This window comes from Gobio gobio (genome assembly GCF_949357685.1).
Source record: "Gobio gobio genome assembly, chromosome: 20".
NCBI lineage: Eukaryota > Metazoa > Chordata > Actinopteri > Cypriniformes > Gobionidae > Gobio > Gobio gobio.
This window is the reverse complement of record NC_137113.1, coordinates 41,776,465-41,796,564: the sequence shown is the minus strand read 5'-3', so window position 1 is coordinate 41,796,564 and position 20,100 is coordinate 41,776,465. Positions and strand designations below refer to the sequence as shown.

Here is a 20,100-nt window from a genome sequence, read left to right as displayed (position 1 = left end):
CATGTCGTTTCCTGTTGACCTGGACCATGATATCAGCGCGGCACAGACAGAGTGAAAGAAAACACGAGAGAATAACATCATTGACTGATGTGTGAACCTTAAAAAAACGCTTCCATAAAGTCAGAGTATTCCTGCCAACACTCTGTGGACTTCAAATATGACTCGGAAATATGAGTCATAACAAGGCGAAAAGGGCTTTAATGAAACATGTAACGTTAGTTAATATTCACGCCTCAGCCATTGTTACCATGTCAATGGTTAAAACACAAGTTCTCTTCAGCGTTTCTCTTTTTTTTCTGCTTCCTCATTTCTCAGTTTTTCCAGCTTTTGACAATTGTTCATTCACTTGGTGTATGGTTTTAATATGCAGTTTTGTTGTAAATCACTCGCTAGTGTGAGGATTTGTAGACTCACACCCTCCTGCTCGCTTCCACTCAGCCACGCTCAAACCCGTCTAGCAACACAAATCTGGGCACTTTTTTTTTCTCACACTGACTGACACAACAGCACTACAGGTCTGAAGTATGGGGTTTACACATCCTGGATTAACCGAGGGAGAGACAGAGATGATACATCATTACTAATGTGAATTATCCAGTAACCCAGAAGCTCAGAGAAGAAGGACTCGAGGGATTATTCTGTTCTCCAATGGTAAATTAATTTTGTCTTTGATTCACCCAGAATATCTCATCACACCGCGGTAAGAATCTGTGGATGTAGTTTTGTTATGAACAGTTGTCAACATATGCTTAGTTTTGCTTTGCTGTGCTTTATTTTTATATGATATAGTTCTATTGAGATGTAACATCTCATAATTGTTTTATATTAATGTCACTAGGCTCATGTGTGTGTTTATGTGTGTACTGTAAATAGAAACGGTATCTATTACACACACATACAAATGTGCAACTCGTAGGCTATATATTTTATAGAAGAATTCATAGTTCAGAACACACTGTCAAAACCAGTACCTGAATGTGATCATGAGTGGTTTGGACACATTTTTCTTGACTTAAGAGGCGTTGACCGCCTGTAGTTCATTCCACTGAGGCACAGCAGGTGATGGCTGTGTTACATACACACTCATATGTCTTAGTCAGTAGCTGTTGGTGTGGCAGTTTTTATGATAAAGTTAATTATGATAATTAAGTTAATTAATCAGTCATTACATAAGCATCATATCTGCTTTAGGTATTATGTAATTAGTATTTTGCAACAACCACAATGAAACCGAGATTGCAGTTTGCACGCAGCATGTACGTTTTCCTGTTTTACGAGTTGATGTTTCCCCTATTTTGGCGTCTCTTCTTCTGTGTAGGTTTGGGGTTAGTGCAGCGTTCCTCTGCAAAATACACTCACTTCCTGTAGCCGGTGCTGTGCACTCTGCCGCTTTTAAAACTGTTTCCTTCTTGGTAGTAACTAATCATAATTTAACTTAATATTCAAATGTACAGCGAGATACAGTCTTTTGACAAGCAATATCTGCTCTAAGTCACCAACCAAAAGTAAAAACAACAGCTTCGAAGCTACTTAAGAGGGAAGTATCTTTTAAATAAATATATTAATGATTAATTGGTTCATTTACATGAATCACAAGTCTGTTTTTTAATGTCCACAAAATAGAAGTCAAGGGTAGCCTAAGCAAAATGGTTTGTTTAGCAACAAAATATTCTTAAAATACCTTTTTTGTGTGTTTCGCAGAAGAGAGGAAGTATTAGTAAATGATGAAATTTACTTTATGGCAAACTGTGACAAAAATGATTTTTTTTTTTATGTTTCACAGACAATGCTTTAGTCCCAGACTAAAATGCATGTTTGCGCTTTTTTTAACCGAAAGCAACTTGCACTGGCATATCTTAAAATATGTCACATTGTTTTGTCTCAAGATGCACACCAGTAATGTTTTTTTAAGGCACGTTTGCTCAAATTAATCTAAGGCCTATGTTTGTTATCTGCATTTGCTGTAAATTCTCTCTCTCTCTCTCTCTCTCTCTCTCTCTCTCTCTCTCTCTCTCTCTCTCTCTCTCTCTCTCTCTCTCTCTCTCTCTCTCTCTCACTCTCTCTCTCTCTCTCTCTCTCTCTCTCTCTCTCTCTCTCTCTCTCTCTCTCTCTCTCTCTCTCTCTCTCTCTCTCTCTCTCTCTCTCTCTCTCTCTCTCTCTCTCTCTGCATCGTTTCGTCTGGTTTCATTACAGTAGAGAATGCACTGGGCCTAATCTTCAATGTAAATATTCAGTTTTGAGGCAGTCATGCCAGGTTTCTCTCATCTCTCACTCTGACACACCTGTAGTTCTCCTGGTTTATCTGCATTCCTCTGTTTCACAAATATTTTGTTCCTCCTCGTAAGAAAGGCTCTTGTTGTAGCCTAATAAACAAACAGTGTATTTTATCATAAACCTCCTACTGTGTGTGGGAGTGTGCGTGTGTGTGTGTGTGTGTGTGTGTGTGTGTGTGTGTGTGTGTGTGTGTGTGTGTGTGTGTGTGTGTGTGTGTGTGTGTGTGTGTGTGTGTGTGTGTGTGTGTGTGTGTGTGTGTGTGTGTGTGTGTGTGTGGCCTGGTAAACCCTACGTAATGGGGACAAAATGTCCCCACAAAGATGGCAATATCAATATACATTTTTTGGTCCCCATGAGGAAAACATCTTATAAATCAGACTAAGTGATGTTTTTTTGAAAATGTAAAAATGCAGAATGTTTCCTGTGATGGGTAGGTTTAGGGGTAGGGGTAGTGTAGGGGGATATAATGTACAGTTTATACAGTATAAAAACCATTACGCCTATGGAAAGTCCCCATAAAATATGAAATCCCAATCCCCAAAAAAATGTTGCCTATGTGCACCTATTAGTGATACTGATTTAATTTAATTTATTTAAAGGGTTAGTTCACCCAAAAATGTAAATGCTGCCATTAATTCCTCACCCTCATGTCGTTCCAAACAGGCATAAGACATTCGTTCATCTTCTGAACACGAATGAAGATATTTTTGATGAAATCTGAGAGCTCTCTGACCCCTCCATAGACAGCAATTTAATGAACACTTTTAAGGTCCATAAAGGTAGGAAAGACATTGTTAAATAGTCCATGGGACTCCAGTGGTTCAACCTTAATTTTATGAAGTAACGAGAATACTTCTTGTGCACAAAAAAAACAAACAAACAAAAACAAAAGACTTTATCCAATCATGACGTAGTAAATACAGTGCAACGCTTCCGAGGTACGTCAGAGCTACGCCAGAACGCCGGCTTACCATTGGCCGATCTGGTTCACGTGATTCAAAAAGTATTAAAATTGAACCACTGGAGTCATATGGACTTTCCTACCTTTCTGGACCTTGAAAGTGTTCATTACTTTGCTGTCTATGGAGGGGTCAGAGAGCTCTCAGATTTCATCAAAAATATCTTAATTTGTGTTCCGAAGATGAAGATGGGTGAGTAATTTATGATTTTTGGGTGAACTAACCCTTTAATTTACAGCACATATACATATTCTCTTTGGCAAATAATTATCTTTAACTAGAATTTTACATGCGGGTGGTTGCTAGGGCATTGCTATGTGGTTGCTAAGGTGTTTGGTGTTCTGGGTGGTTGCCAGGCTGTTACTTTCTGCCCCAAAATAAAAGAGCACCTAAAGTTTTGTTTTCTGTTTTGGGCTTTTTGTTTTGTATTCTTTACATTCTTGTTCCTAGCAAGTATGTAAGTAAAGTGTTTTTTGTTGTTCTATTTTTTATATTCTTGTCCCTATTTAATCTGTATATTTTTGTATATATATATTTCTGTTCCTAGTAAATAAAAAGTTTTGTTTTGAATTATTTTTGTTATTATTTATTAATTATTTGTTAATTTGTAAATTTTATTCTTGTTCCTAATAAATCTTTTGGTAAAGTTCTACTTTGTTCAGTTTTTTTTTGCTAGACAATCTATTGGTAAAGTTTTGCTTAGTGTTTTTTGTTTTGATTTGTTTTTATAGTCTTGTTCCTAATAAATCTGTAAGTAAAAATTTGTTTTTTTAATTCTTTATTCTATGGTAAATCTGTTAGTAAATGTTTGTTTTGATTTTTTTTGTTCCTAGTAAATATATTAGTAATTTTGTTTAGTTTTTTGTTTTGATTTTTTTTGTTTACATTTTTTGTTCCTAGTAAATCTGTAAGTAAAGTTTTGTTTTGTGTTTTTTTTTATTTTTGTTTGTTTTATTTTCATATTCTTACTCTTAGTAAATGTATGTCAAGTTATTTCAAACAAATGACCTATTGTTTTTTTTTCTTATCTTTTATCTTCAGATCTCATGATGACTATATGTGAACCTTAATTCCGAAAACCAGCCACTCAACAGGTTTGGGATCAGCAGACGTGGGCCACTATGTCACTTTCACAGCAGGTTCTGGTGAAATTTGAATACAATTACACTGCTCGAGATGGCAGAATGGTGTCCATCAAACCCAACGAGCACTACACCCTGGTAGCCAAGACCAATGACACCTGGTGGCACGTTCGAAGGAACGAGACAGAAAAGCCTTTTTTCATCCCAGCTACGTATGTGACCGAGCTCCCACCAGAGACCAACCAAACTCCTCTGGACCCTCCAGAAGAGTTTAGTGGATGCCTCAAGTCCAGCTCCGAGGCGGCTCCTGACAGTCTTCCCGCCAACATCAAGCCAGCCGAGGTCACGCTTCGAGTCCCTGACTCCATAAAACGAGACACAGAGAAAGACGGCCATAGAATATCAACATATATTATTCCAAAGGAACTCTTTGAACCGAGGGGTTTGGATCCAGATCCCATAAAGGTTGAAGCAGAGGCCGGTCCTGTGCCTGAACTCCAGATTTATGACAATGTTTCTGTCAGCCCTGCTTCTCCATCGAATGGGGAAACACCACCCTCTATCTTACTGCCGCCCGCTTTTACAGATAACACAACTCAATCCTCAGAACTGGAGATAAAATCCATTGCGAATCCAAAAGAGTCAACAGAGAGGCCTCGGTTGGACTCAAAGTCCCTGGATCAAGATATTAAAATACTCATTAGAGCTGGCTGGAGTGAGGAAATGTGGACCATCATGGATAAAGAAAAGAATGTGTATGAGAGTATAGATACGTTGAGAGAACCAGACTCAAAACCTGACGATCATATGACTGTAAAGACACAGAGTTCCTCAGTCCCAAGCCTTGGTACACCAGATGAGCCTCTGGTAAGTAATACTTCTTCATGTGCAAAGTAAAGCTTTGTTACCAGTACATAAAACAGTCATTTCTGAAGCAATATCTTTGTATATCTTTATGTAACAACAGCAATGTTGTGCAGTGACAAAGGCTAAGGTATCGCCTATTCATTCATTATAACATTTCCTGCATACCTGCAGTATACTCACAATGATTTGAATTGCTCACAATCTGGATGGTTTAGCTGCTTTTATTGACCACATGGGGGTGCTGTATACAAATTAGCACCCGGGCCTACAAAAACGAAACCAAAGGGAAGAGCTGCTGATATCTCAGGTGTCAAAATCTTGGTCAAATGATAATAGCTAAATAGGCTACGTTATTGTATTTTAAGTCAAATTAAAAATGAATGACTTGTAAATACATTGATGTGGTGTTAGGTCAGGCTTACTGTCATAAGTCTAGTGTCATATTTTATAGGCTACATGACTTTCTAAGGCAGGGGTTTTCAAACGGGTCCTCCGGAAGGTTCTATCTAATGGGCCCCCAGAACATTTCAGAGAGTAAAAAAGACAAAGTAAAAATGGTTTAAGTTTACAGAGCATTCTAACTGTTTCATTTCTAAATACTTCTATCCTTTCTTGCCGTATACATACTTTCCAGAATTGTATATGTTTGCGCTTTGTATCTTTCTATTGAGTTTTTCTCACTATGGTCCCCTCTATCTTGCTCACTAGGCTGTATTCTTAACACAAGACGTGAGCTGCTTACATATATTTATTGTGAAAGTTGCTTATACAAATAATGTTTAATTGAAAAAGTTCTTCTTCAGGTTTATACATCCAACAATAAGTCTAGCCAATTTGAGTTTGGGAACAATATGTATTTATAATGTCACACTATTATATATCTAACGGTTTAAATGTTGTTGTTTTTATACATAAAAATATATAGATTAATTTTAGGAAGGGGGTCCCTAATAAAAGGTTCATCATATTTGGGGGTCCATGGCATTATACAGTTTCTAAACCCTTGTTCTAAGGCATATCAATTACAGAAAAATTATCAAAATGTAAGGCCTTTAAGGCCAAAATTAAGGCCTTAAAATGTCCCTTCAGGTCAAACATGTAAAGTAAATGTAAGAATAACTTTAAATTGTTAGTAATATTTAGAGATGAACATTTACTGGACTGAAGCCTTAGGTTTAGGCTACTTGAATAAAATACAGAGATTTGATCATAAAACTAAGCCTTCAATTAAATATCATTTTACTATGTGTAAGTTTAAGGGTAAAGTTAGGGACAGGTGTGGTGGGATGGGTAAGTTTAGTGTAAGGGAAGTGTCAGTGTAATTAAAAATGTAACAACATAAATTAATTACAGATGTAATTACATGGAGGTATTTTTGTAAAATGTAAGTACAATGTAAAAACATGTATACTTACATTGTATCAAAATATTAAATGTTTAAATGTTAGTATAAGGCCACCTAATATAAAGTGGGTCCAAATTTGCATATATATATATATATGCAAAAAAAATTGTATATATATATATATATATATATATATATATATATATATATATATATATATATATATATATATATATATATATATATATATATATATATATATAAAATTTGTGCAGTAAACTGCGATTATTTCGTATGTCACGCTTTGCAGTTTTTTTTTAGGTAGGCTATGTAACAGGTGTTCTGTCTAATCTAGATTCAATAATATTTAACGGATATTCATGTATAACGTTAGCTTCCTGTTGATTTTGCCGAGATTTAATTTTCAAAATAATGGTCTAATAAACGCTTATCAAGCTTTATTCATTTACTATCTTAAAAAATATTCACGTGACTAAACACTTGTGCTAGACCTTCTTACGATATGTAAACATAAATTATTCATTAAAATAAATTACTGCCTCGCGAGTCTTGTGTGGTAACTGAAACAACGAAATGTGAAACTTTCCTCATGTAAATAAACGTACGTTTTGTAATATAGACCTACTTATTATATGTAAACGTATGTAAATGACTAATAAAAATAGTAGCCTGACCGCCTCGCGAACTACTGTTGCTATAGTTACATCCTCACGAGCCTAATCTTGTTTTGTGGTAACTAAAATAACGACGTTTGAAATTTTCCTTGTGTAATATGTAAAATTAAAGTAGTTTAGACTGGTCGTAGGGTGTAAATGGAGAAAATTTAACTGTGAAGTGTCCCACGTAATAAACTAGCTATAGCTATTATTTCTGCGTCTAAAGAGTATTTATTAGAAACGTTTCGACCCTGATCAAACGCCCAGTCAGACTCCATTTCTGGAGCTCCCTGCCAAGTGATCTGCATGTCAATGGTTTGCTTGTCTGTTTGTGTGTACGGCCGCTGCCCCTCACCGGCACAGAACCGGCTTCTCCACCGGTTTCATCTACCACACCGGTAAACAAGACGCTCTGCGCGGTGCGTATGGAAAACTTTTATTTCTCTAACGTTAGAAGAGTAGGTACAGAGTTTATAATTAATTACCTAGACATTTTTTTAAGAGAGTCCAACGTAAGCCTGATTTGACTGTGTAGGGGGAAGGGGCTTTCAACCATTCTATCAGAGTCAAATGAAGAGCACAACAGGTTAGGTGAGTTGCTGCCAGGTAAACTACCCTTATGAGTGCGAGTGGCACTGTAGGGAGGTACACTACAGTACCAGGCGTTTACAGCCACTCCCACAATCACACCTGTTTCCCTGCGGAATGACGATTAAAGCACGTCAGCGTTGAAAAGATGGATTCTAAACATCAGTTTTGCTCCCGGTTGGAATATCTTTGCAGCTTTTAATATAAGCGTTTGAAGGCGAGAAGGTTTCACCTGTGCAGACACCTGAAGTATGGAAGAATAATCCTGCGCTTCCGGTCGGGGGGATGCAGTGCCAGTGAGGAATCTGACAGAACTGAGGTGATATGACGGAAATAACTATCGCGAGTGTTACTTTTATAATGACACACTACATGCAACAATCTCATGCATCTGTTGATATTGAGATTTTAGGCTTTTCATAAAGTGTTGTGGAAAGAAACCATCTAAAGTACACTTTTAATTGCTCTTCATGTAGCCTACCTGCGTATGTAGATTTAAATTACAGTGCATATTACAATACAATACAATTAAATACCGTTTTCTCAAAGTAATTTTCTTCTCCACACTTATTTACACGCACCAAACCTGGTTTTTACAGAGGGGTTTGATCATAATTTATCATCAACATTTTGACAGTATTTTCAGATTTATGTTGTGATAAAAAAGAGAAATCAAAAATCCCCTCTGTAAAAACCTATAACTCTAATACGTCAACAAAACGAAACAAGAATTATATTATTGAAGCATATTTGAATATAACATTTCAGCTTCAAAGGGCTCTACGCTATCCCAGCCGAGGAATAAGGGTCTTATCTAGCGAAACGATCTGTCATTTTCTAAACAAAATATAAAAAAATGATATACTTTAACCACAAATGTTTGTCTAGCGTTGCTCTGCGATGTGCCACGTATTACATAATCACGTTGGAAAGGTCACTCGTGACGTAGACGGAAGTACTGCGGCACAGCGACAAATCTCATTTTCTCCTCCAACTTCAAAATCGTCCAACACTGTCGTTTTACCTTTTTTGTGAAGGCCGTTTGACTTAGTCTTTGCATGTTTGCTTTGTAAACACTTGATCGGTACTTTCGCCTACGTCACAACCTTTCCAATGTGATTACGTTATATTTGGCGTATAGCAGAGCAGCGCAAGACAAACATTTGTGGTTAAAGGGTAACTAAACCCTAAACCAACTTTTTTTAGTTAATGATCTATAATAATGGGGCTTTATTAATCCTGTTCATTGATTCGAGTAAATGTTTTGACATTTGAGTATAAAGTGTTTTAATTCTATAAAATATGGTGTAAAACCGCCAAAGTGCTGCCCTCTTAAGGTTGAACGGTGGCTACTGCAGTTGAATTTTCCTATTGGACGTTGTGGTACATCATGACGTAGGATGGTACCTCCAACGGCTCACTATCCGCGCCCCTGGCACGAGCTCACCACGCCCTCAGAAATGTTTCCCCCAATCACACGATGAGAACGGCTTCACTCCAGTATGAACTGTCATATTACATGAAGTAAACATTATGAATGAAACTCACTTGACACTTGCTTTAACATTGTATTGAAGAAAATACGGTTAAATAATGCAGTTGTCAGTACACGCCAGGCTTTTCTTGCGATATTATTGCCGCCCGTCATGTGTACAGATAATTTTCATACATGAGACTGACGCTTTCAAACCCTTACACGCAAGTGGTTGCCGCGGACGCAGATAGATTAGGTCAGTTCTCTTGCGCGGCTGCTTCACTAGCATCGTCGGCATCGGCAGTTAACACAGTTTGAGCCAACGGCTCGCATTGATAAGGCTCCGGGTTTGTGTCTGTTACAGACAATCCAATTTTTTTATAACTCATTCGTTTACATGATATAAAGCCTTAAAGTTCTGCATAATTAAGGGCGTGGTCACTTTGAGTGACAGGTGGATAGCCATTTATCTGCTGTCTGTTAGTCATCGTGTCACCTCAGCTCCGCCCACGTCCCGCCTCTTTGCCCATTTTCTGTTATCTGGGAGTGACGCGCGATGGCAACGGCCAGCTCGACCCTACTTTACGCTTCAAAACTGCTCTTAAGAATCCTATGGGTGACGTCACGAACACTACGTCCATATATTTTACAGACTATGGTTGTACCCCATTGAAGTCCACTATATGGAGAAAAATCCTGGAATGTTTTGCTCAAAAACCTTAATTTATTTTCGACCGAAGAAAGAAAGACATGAACCTTTAGGATGACGTGGGGGAAATTTAAATTCTGAAGTGTACTACTCCTTTAATTGAGCACATCCCTGTTTTTAGCGTATGCGTGTTTGATTGTGAGCAATATAAATAAGAAATTAAGCAACATTTATTTAAAATAAAACAAGTACCAAGGTACAAAAAATTGCTATGATTATTGTACCATGCTTGGATGTGTGTTGGTAGAACAATGCTTTAAAGTGGACAGGTATGGTAACCGCTCAGCATAGTATACAGGTCAATGACATGAAGTAAATATTTCTTTTTGTCCGGATCTATTGAGTTGTACATTAAAATGCTTTGTTAAAATGCACTCTTCAATTAGTGGTCAGCCAGTGTGTGGTTAACATAAAAGTCCCGTTTACAAAAACAAACCTCATCATAGAGTCTTGCTCTTAGATAATTCATAACTGCATTAAATGCAATTCTCTGTGCATGTATCCCTGAAGTGTCCATTTCAGGAGTTTTGTAAGTGCCGTCTTCTCTTTTAGTTTGGTGGGATAGCACAAGAAACTGGAGGCCTGCCAGTGAAGTTTTGGTTTCCATAGTGATCGTGGTTTCAGCCGTGGCATGGCTGAGGTGCCATTCAGTTCGGCGGGCACAATGTGTAGCGCTGGTGTGCAGTCCCGGATATGTAGGTCAGCTTATGCTAATGCATCTCACACAGCGCAGTGCACTGCAAGACCCCAGATCCTTGTGCATGTGCACGACGGGAGCTTCACGCATGAGTGTGAGCAACATAGGTGGAGTAGATTAGGATTACAAGGGATGCAAGTCTGTTTGTGTCCAATCGAGTTTACAGAGAGAGATATTGCTTTTGTCAATGAATCTGGAACCTTGAACCTACTTAAGGAACTGACATTGCAGAATTTATCATAAATTATTTATTTGTGCACATTATTATTGTTGTTAAATTCATGAGCCCTCAATCTTTGATCAAAATAACTTCCCATCCCTCGAGCAGCGGCATCTCTTCAGCGAGGGCGGGACAACCTGTCACTCCCATGGGATCGACCAATAGCTAACCACAACCATCCAATCAATTCCCCATGGACAAAATCAATCAACAATTTTCTCGTTTGAGAAGCCGTTTCATAATCGAGAAGAACTTCAGTTTCATGCCGACTTTAAAATGTGTTTGTGCTTTGCAATAGTAACACAAAATGTCCATGTTATAAAATAAATATTAAATACGTGATTTTTGCAATGCAAAAAGTTAAGTGTTAATTATTCTGTTGTTGCCGAGTTGCGTCTGTCTGTAGTGTTTATGTCTTTTGGCTGTTGCTAGTCTGTACTGATGTGCTCATTAATGTCTTTGCGGTTCGTTTAGTAATTAGGACGGCATTTTATAGGTGGGGCGTCTAATTTTAGCGCAGTGGTGCAGCCCATTTCTCCAATGATGCAAATTTCCACAACATTTACTAGTGTGAACATTTGTTCAAAACAAATGTTCACATTTGCCCTCCTCTGGTGGTGACTCATTACATTATTATACAACTATACAGACACCAGATCAATATTTGTTCATTCTTGACCAAATAAATCTGGGGCAAATAGTTGAGCGTTTGAGCCGTTTGTTAAGTTTTCTCTGTTCAATGAAATGCTCCCAGATTTTGACGCCACTGGAAAAACATTTCAAGCAATGTCAGCACGTCTTGCAGTGTGTAATGGTATACTCCATCTAAAACTATTTTAAACATTTTTTGTAATATTATATTATGTGTAATTTTAATAGCTTTTATTTGAGAGATCTTAAGATCATGGAGTATTTGTACTATTAAAAATGATTTTTTTCACACCACAGATCAGTTTATATGGCAAAAATCTGATCTGGGAGTTTTTAATATTTTGATATTGTAATAATTGCAGTTACTCTCCAAATTAATGTAGCAACAATTTAAAGACAGCATATTTTAAATATGTGTTGTAATGGCATCTTTTTATGAATGAAGGCCAGTATCACTGATACTAAAGTCTCTATGAAACATTAATGACATTACATTACAGTATAACTGAAAGCTACCAATTTAGGCTTTAAAAAAAACTACTTTTAATTTAAGTTAACTTAAAACAATCTTTACATTAACCCATTATAATAAATGTTATATTTACCTGTGGCCTTCCCTGTTAGACATATACAGAAATGTAATAGTTATCAAACACCACCTTTCTTAACTGCATAAATAATAAATGAAATATAGATGAATCATTATTAAAGCTACACTTTTCTCTGTTCCCTTTGTTATTTGATGAACATTAATGCCAGACATCATCAGTGCTGCTGTCACTTTAAGATCGGCCGCTGCCGAACATGACGCTCTGTCACGCGCATCTCATTTTCAGTTAATTTAAGACGTTATTTAACTCATTTAAGACTCCTATTATGAGACTCCTAATACTCGACAAAACTGGCATTTTGGCAACATTCTCTGTGTTGTTGTTGTTATTGTTTGTTCAAGAGCAAAAGAGAACTCGATGTGTGCACGAGATGGCGCAAATCTTTCTGTGTGTCGAGTGTGTGTGTGTGTGTGTGTGTGTGTGTGTGTGTGTGTGTGTGTGTGAGCTCCCTATCTCCCTAGGTGGTAAATCAGTATATCGTGTAACGTACATGAATGTGGCCGACTCCCTGATCAGTGCCCTGACTACTACGAACGCTGAGTTAATTGCGTTAAATATTTTTAATGCGTTAAACTGAAAAAATGTATCGCCTGCATTAATTTGCCCAGCACTAATTATATTATATTATTCATTATATTATATTTACTACTATCAAATGTATTAATCGCGATAAATCGCTTCCAAAATAAAAGTTTGTGTTTACTTAATATATGTGTGTGTACTGTCTATAATTATTATGTATATAATACACACTTATTCATGTATATATTTAAGAAATATTTGCATGTATACTCTATATATATTTATATAATTTATATTATATATAAATATTTTATATATAAATATAACAAATTGTTCTTAAATATACACATGAATGTGTATGCATTTATATACATACTAATTGTAAAAGCCATTATGCTCTATTGAAATGTCTGTTGTAGTTCCACTGTTAGACATCAGGTGGAGTGTGGGTTTAATGGGTATATAGGTAGCCAGAGAGTAAGTGAAGTCAGGTGTAATGATAGCCTAGAAATCTAGACGCACCCTAGTGGCAGCTAATCTAATTTGCTAGCAACTCTCCATTGGCTTGCGAGCTGGAAAAACCAAACTCTGGTCAGCCCAATCACATTGTGTATAGAGTCGGTGGGCGCTGGGCGGGCTTAACATAATGACGGCAGAGTGGTTCTGCGTGTTACTTGTAAACCGGCGAACAGCGGTCTTTCGAATTGGCTTTGGCCGTGACTCTGGAAGACTTGGAGTTAAGCTTTTCTTTGAGAAAAGAACAAAGAACGGCACTAATGTCATTCTTAAGAACGGAAGATGTGTTCAGAGTTTTGTCGAACGGATACAGTGAAAGTTTAATCTATCAACTAGCTCCGCTTCACCTTCTTCATTGCTCTGGTTGGTTGTAGCGCTATCCTATTGCGTGCAGAGGGAATTTGAAAGACAACTGTTTATCCGCCCCTCGGATTGAGCCCTGCCAATGGTGTGTTCCCAGACCCAACATATTCATGTGGTTCTGGCTTGTCAGGCTTGTGGAATAAGGGAAGCAAACTATTTTTGACCGTGTGAGGAGTGGCTATGCAAAGGGAGGATTACGATGTGTTTGAGCATCGGAACTGTGACATATAAAGTGGATAAAAGGAAAAGCAGTACCGGACTGGAAGCGTTTTGTTTTGGATCTCACCCTAACAAATAAAGATGGTCATTTGTCGCTTTAATAATTATACACAGTACACACACATATATTATGTAAAGACATGCTTTTATTTTGGATACAATTATATCACGATTAATTGATTTGACATTGTTATATTATATTATGTATTATTAACAACTTCACTGACAGTAAGTTTCAAAAGGATAAAAAACACCTAAACTTCCCCAACAGGTAGCACTCAAGAGTTTTCAGTTCTCTTTTGACGTCTGTACATTCTGTGGGATTTCAGGTGTGAATAGGGGAAGTTTTGGTCTTTGCTATTGGAGAATTAAATCCAATATGCAGCACAGAAGTGCAGGGTTATTCTGTGTCAAGCCTTCAAATGCATGCACTGGACTTTAGACTCTTTTATGTCCTTTTCTTATAGTGTCCACTCTATGACTTGTAAATTGTGACGCTATGTCAAAAACATCTTAATCTTCATGATTATGTCTAGCATGTAGACCAGAAACAATTGTCCAAAGTTACGTGTGTTTTTATTTCACAGAACATGTGTTACATATAATCAGCCCCATGTTGTTCAAAACTATTACTGCATCCAAAATCTTATACTACATTTGGTTTAAAACTTTTAAAAAGTATGTGAATTAAAAATGAAAAAGTATGTGAATGTGTGTAGTATGAATGAAATTTGGACATACTACATCCGCCATGTTGTCATATGGTATCACTTGTGTCGCTTCACTTCCATTCACAACTCCTCTCCTGTCGCCCTATGGGATAGTGTCCATCGCGCACTTCAGAAAATAGTAGTAGTAGGTTATCCATATAAGCTCCTTCAGTACTATCAGCAGCTATCGCGTTCTCCGGAGATAATTTACCCTCCTCCATCCCCAGCTCCTCCTCTCGTCCCGTCTGGTATCCTGATTCCCCTTGAATCAGACTAAATTCCTGAATTATTTTGTACATTAAATATTGACATTAATGATATCTGCAATACATTATTGATTCTGTTCTGTTTACCCTAAAGGGGTTTATGCTCTTATCCATGCTAGGCTGGGCGTTCTTGCCCAGAAAAGAACAATATTGCGAATCCAAACTGTATGCTAATTGTCAATCATCTTTGACAGTAGTGGTCCTGACAAAAGTAGGCATATTCGGATGCAGCATATTATTTTCTTTCTGCTGTGGAACACAAAAGAAGATATGTGAAGATTTTTTCAGTCCATACAATAATAGTCAATGGGGACCAAAAGTTTCAGGAAGGAAGTGCAGAAATAAAGTTATTATTTCTCAAATCAAATTGAAAACATTGATTAAGTCATGTACTCTCAGAGGCCAAATCAGTAATATCAAACTTCATTGGCTCTTTTGTGTCACGTGACCTAATGTGACATGTCTTGTCATCACACAAAAGCCAATGAGGTTTGAAAACCTTGAATGTCTGGAAATACCTGGTAATTCAAACATTTTTTAACGTTTGGTCTTATAGTCACTATAATACATAGACTATAGTCTATAGATTAGTCATGCTCAGCAATATTTAATTGGCTAAAATTAGCGTCCTTTGTGAATTATGTAAAAGTATTATTTTAATTAATCTTGATGAAGGACTGGATAAGTCATGGAAATTCAGTGGTCAAAGGAATGAGAACCCATTGTGAGGTTTAATGTTGAACTTAGAGTCACCTCACTCGTACCATGTGAGTATTTTCCACTCTCCTCTCAGAACAGGATGTGAAACTATTTTCAAGACATTTGTTGCACATTTTTAGACAGTGTAGACATGGTACCATTTGGGCTTAAGATTCTCATTTAACCCAATAAATAAACCTGCTTTGAAGGAGCGACCAAAATATCACAAAGACCACCTGGAAACCAGCCAGAAGAAAACTGCATTGCAACTGCATCACCACAACATCCTTGCTTTGATGGTTTTTTATGATCAAACACATTTGGAAGCACTGATGCTTCTTGAAAAAGTGTTGAGGTCATTTTTTTAAGGTTGTTGCATTTACTTACAGTATGTAAATGTGCACATCTCTTTCAGAGAGGAAGAAGAAAAAGGCCCTGAGTGTGAATGATGGGCAGATAATGGCTGCAATGTGCTAGGAGCTCTCACAAACCCAGACTTTTAGTATTCAATGAGATAATCGAGGATTCCAGGCCATGATTGGTGATGTAACAGAGACAGGGTGCTGCTGGGTCCCCTGAATGGCCCTTCTGTGTGTGTGTGTGTGTGTGTGTGTGTGTGTGTGTGTGTGTGTGTGTGTGTGTGTGTGTGTGTGTGTGTGTGTGTGTGTGTGTGTGTGTGTGTGTGTGTGTGTGTGTGTGTGTGTGTGTGTGTGTGTGTGTGTGTGTGTGTGTGTGTGTGTGTGTGTGTGTGTGTGTGTGTGTGTGTGTGTGTGTGTGAGAGTAAAAAAAGAGAGGTAGGAGTTCAAGCCGCTGATTCTGCAGCCCCAATTTCATTGGTCGATAAGTAATTTGGTTAAGTAATCAGCAGCATGCTGTCCCCTCTGTGCACCCTACAATAACTTCTTTCTGAATTCATTATAGCTGCAAATTCCTTGGCAATCCGTATGTTAGACAGAAACAATGTTTGTTTCTAACGTACTGCTGCACACCATACGTCGTCTCAGCGGCATTTAGAATCAGATGGTGTTTGAGGTGAAATCTGAAGAAAGGTGCATAAAACGAATTGGATTTCCAAATATAAAATGGAAAAACAAGGGCAAAGGAGGCCCACAGATGGCATATTATTTTGTATGGTCATCATGGCTATGGTCACCGTCTCCGAATTTTGCTGCCTTCACTTGCAGTCGGAAGTTTCCTGCTTCCCACTTTTGAAGTCGTAATTAGAAGTTCAAAATTACAAAAGTGCGTTTTTGATGGAAAGAATAGGAATATAAGAATAGGCAATATAGCTGCAAGCAGCAATACCGGGGCCAAGCGCAACAGAAGCAAACAAGGAAGCTAGCAGCAGACCAGTTGAAAAAATGAGTGAAGACAATTTTTAGCAAAAATGTTAAAGGGGTGGTAAAACACGTTCTTTTGAAGGCTTGACTGTGTTTGTGGGGTGCACTGTAACATGTGTTCATGCTTCGTTTAAAAAAAAATTGCATTATTTTTCATATATTTGACCTTTATTCTACACTGCTCTGTCCCTCCTTTTAAAACGGTCTGATGGTTTCCAGGTTGTATAAAGCCAGTCCCTCAAAAATACGCAATGGGCTCAGATTGGTTAGCTGGCCCAGTGTGTTGCGATTCGCTAACCGCCTAGTGCACGTTTGTCGGAAACCTCACGCCCCTTACCTTTACCGGTAGACTGTGCTTTGGTCAGTATTAGAAACAATGGCGTCAATAAAACCATACCAATTTGAGCCCGAATCAGACCCAGAACATTTTAGTGAAGATGATCGAGCAGAACCTGCTCAGTCCTCAAGAGTAAAGACAGCGGATGTATAGTGATCGCTACTAAATGGCACTGTTACTTTTGTATTTTTAGAATGATTATAGCCAAATATCTGTCGCAAGAACTATTAACCCAAAACGAACACTAAACATTGGCTTTACTAGTAGCCAAATCACACACAGAACCATGTTTAGCATGCCTGTAGATAAATAATACATAAAAGCTCTAATCAAAGAATAATTTACACTAATGCCAAGTTCGCTGTTGAGATTTTAACGTTAGGTGTTTGTAACGTTAGGTGTTCGTCGGATAGCGTTAAGTATGAATGAGCATTTAACAGACTGGTTTGCAGAACAGCGCTGTCATCTGTTTACTTCCTTGCTACAACGTACAATTAACCTATTACAGGAAAACACATTGATGAAAAATAAATCAGACTTACAGGTTGTGGCCCATAAACAGCTTCTATTTGTAAATCCAGCTTTCAGGACAAGCCGTTGTGCGAATCCTGCATTGAACTCGCGAAGATTGTGGAAGTTTTCCTCCGTGAAATGTGCAGCGGGAGCCGCGCACCCGTCGTGCATCCACACTGGCAGTGTTTGTCTCGCGCAGCTGAACCGCGCCTCATGAATTGCAAATACAGACGAATATTGTCCATTATGTCACATTTTCCAGTCTTCTCCTCCGACCCCTGTCTGTCTCGTGATTTATGATGGGCAGCATATATCTGCGACCTGTTCCCCTCCGTCTCAAACACACATGCATATAACATGCTGTATGTTAAACGCTCTGCAACGCACCCCCGTCCCTAGGAAGGTTGAACAAAGCAAGTACCCCAGACCTGCAATCCAGATTAAAATAACAGCGTTTCATCGGCATTGCGGCAACAACACTCCAGCCTACTAACCACAACAACGCAGCGATACAAAATGGCCTTACCCCCCCTTATTTAATATTCTCGGAGGAGGGGTTTATGTAAATATTGGGGCTGGTGATGTCACCAACCCTGGAGGAATGTGTGTAGTCGCCTACTGGCCGTTTGCTGTAGTTCTTAGAAACTGATTTCTTTAAAAGCAAATATCTCCCTTTGCTTTAAACTTTGAACGTTGTAACTTTGCAGATGTTGTTTATGCTCAAGCAGCAACATTACACGCTAGCTAAAGTTAGAATAGTGAAATCGTGGTTTACCACCCCTTTAAAACCCCACATTAAAACATTGAGTTGTATAGAGCCAATGTCATATGTTTGTTTAATTATAGCACCACCAAGAGGCACAATCCTACCTTTTTTTTATGTGTCCTCGGAGTGAGCCCATACATGTGTGTCAGCCAATTTTGGTGAAAATATATCTCATTTCGTTTAGGAGTTATAGACATTTATATGAAAAAACACATAAAAAAGGACTGACACCTGACTTTGATTGGGTTTTACTACCCCTTGCTATCAATATTTTGACTTTTGGGCATTAGCATTTAGCTATCGACCTATGTTTCCAAACTTCTGACGCTGGTTTCGTCTCGATCGGACTAGCGGTTTCGAAGATATCAGCTAACATTTTATAAGCACTAAATTACCACGCTGCACAAAACATACGCCGAAACCTGGTATCGCTGGACTCTGCAAGGATTCAGGAGACCAAAAAAAGTTACTCCCATGAAAACCACATCCAAAGTTATAAGCATTTGGGGAAAAAAAATCTCCACTAGGTGGTGCTGTTTCGAAACTTCTCAGGCTCCTTCAGGGCATCGTGCTGATGACCCATACCGAGTTTCATAACAATCCGTTTATGAGTTCATAAAATACAGCATTTTAGCACATAATTCAAAATGGCCGATATGGTAAAATTGGATATTAGACGACTCGACATGACGTCCTGAATTTTATGATTTTTGGACAAACAGTTCAGAAGTTAAAGGCAAAAATAGCCATTTTTCGCATCTCCGGACCAGTAGGTGGCGCTGTGCCGAAACGCAGCATGTTGCCTCAAGTCATGCTTGTGATGACATGCACCAAGTTTGGTTTGAATACGATAAAGCGTTGCTGAGAGATAGCCTTAAGTGTATTTTCGCAACCACTACTTAAAATTTGTTCGCGCATTTATCGAAAACGATTTGACGAATCAACTTGAATTCTATAACTTTTCGTCAGCATGGTCTGAAGATGATCTGGTTCCATTTACCTTCTGTGCTTGGCCCCTAATTATGTAGGACACCAGTTTCATTCTTGCCTATTTCTCTGGAAAATCTTATTGAAGTCAAAATGTATTGAGATATTTAGTCACTATCCAATGGAATTTTAATAAATGTAGTGTCCATTCATTGGCAACCATATAAACAATACTTATGGTACATTCACCACATATACATTCACCACACTATTTAGATTACTCTGGAATTTTGGTCAAATAAATGTTTTCTTTTTTTTTTTTTTCGCTGTGCAAAATACACAATATATGCATCAAATGGTTATTTATATACATAAATATACATGACTGTAACTGCAAGAGAAAGCAATGTAGATGTTTTGGGGGGAAATTAATCAAACTTATCAGTCACTACAGCAATAGTTCTCTCCTCTACCATGTTTAAAGTTTATGACATTCAAAATTATCTTTGATTGTTCCAATTGTAAATACAGCTTGAGAGGCTGTTTGTGTCCAATTTCTGACTTTATATATTTATGATAATTTTTTTTGCATAAAATTCAGTCAGGCTGACTCAGAAAGACTTTATCACCAGACCAAGCTCAATTTAAGATTGAACATTGGTCTGGGGAGTCTGCTAGATATTTTCTACTGCACAAGAGGCGTGATCAACGAGCATAATTCAAATGACTCTGTACGTAATTGGATAGTCCTTCAACCAATCAGACCAC

General features: G+C 37.9%; 1 protein-coding gene across 2 annotated transcripts in view; it reads left to right on the top strand.

Annotated features, from left to right (window-relative positions):
- Nucleotides 1-340: 340 nt before the first annotated feature.
- Nucleotides 341-20,100, top strand: part of arhgap27 (Rho GTPase activating protein 27) — a 61,478-nt gene continuing 41,718 nt past the window's right edge. The window contains exons 1-2 of one of the 2 annotated variants that reach the window (XM_079801045.1): nt 341-700; nt 4,275-5,182. In XM_079801045.1, coding sequence (XP_079657171.1) covers nt 4,355-5,182 — 828 coding nt within the window. In that variant the 5' untranslated portion in view covers nt 341-700; nt 4,275-4,354. The remainder of the gene's footprint in view (nt 701-4,274; nt 5,183-20,100) is intronic. The other variant, XM_079801044.1, reaches the window with a different exon arrangement.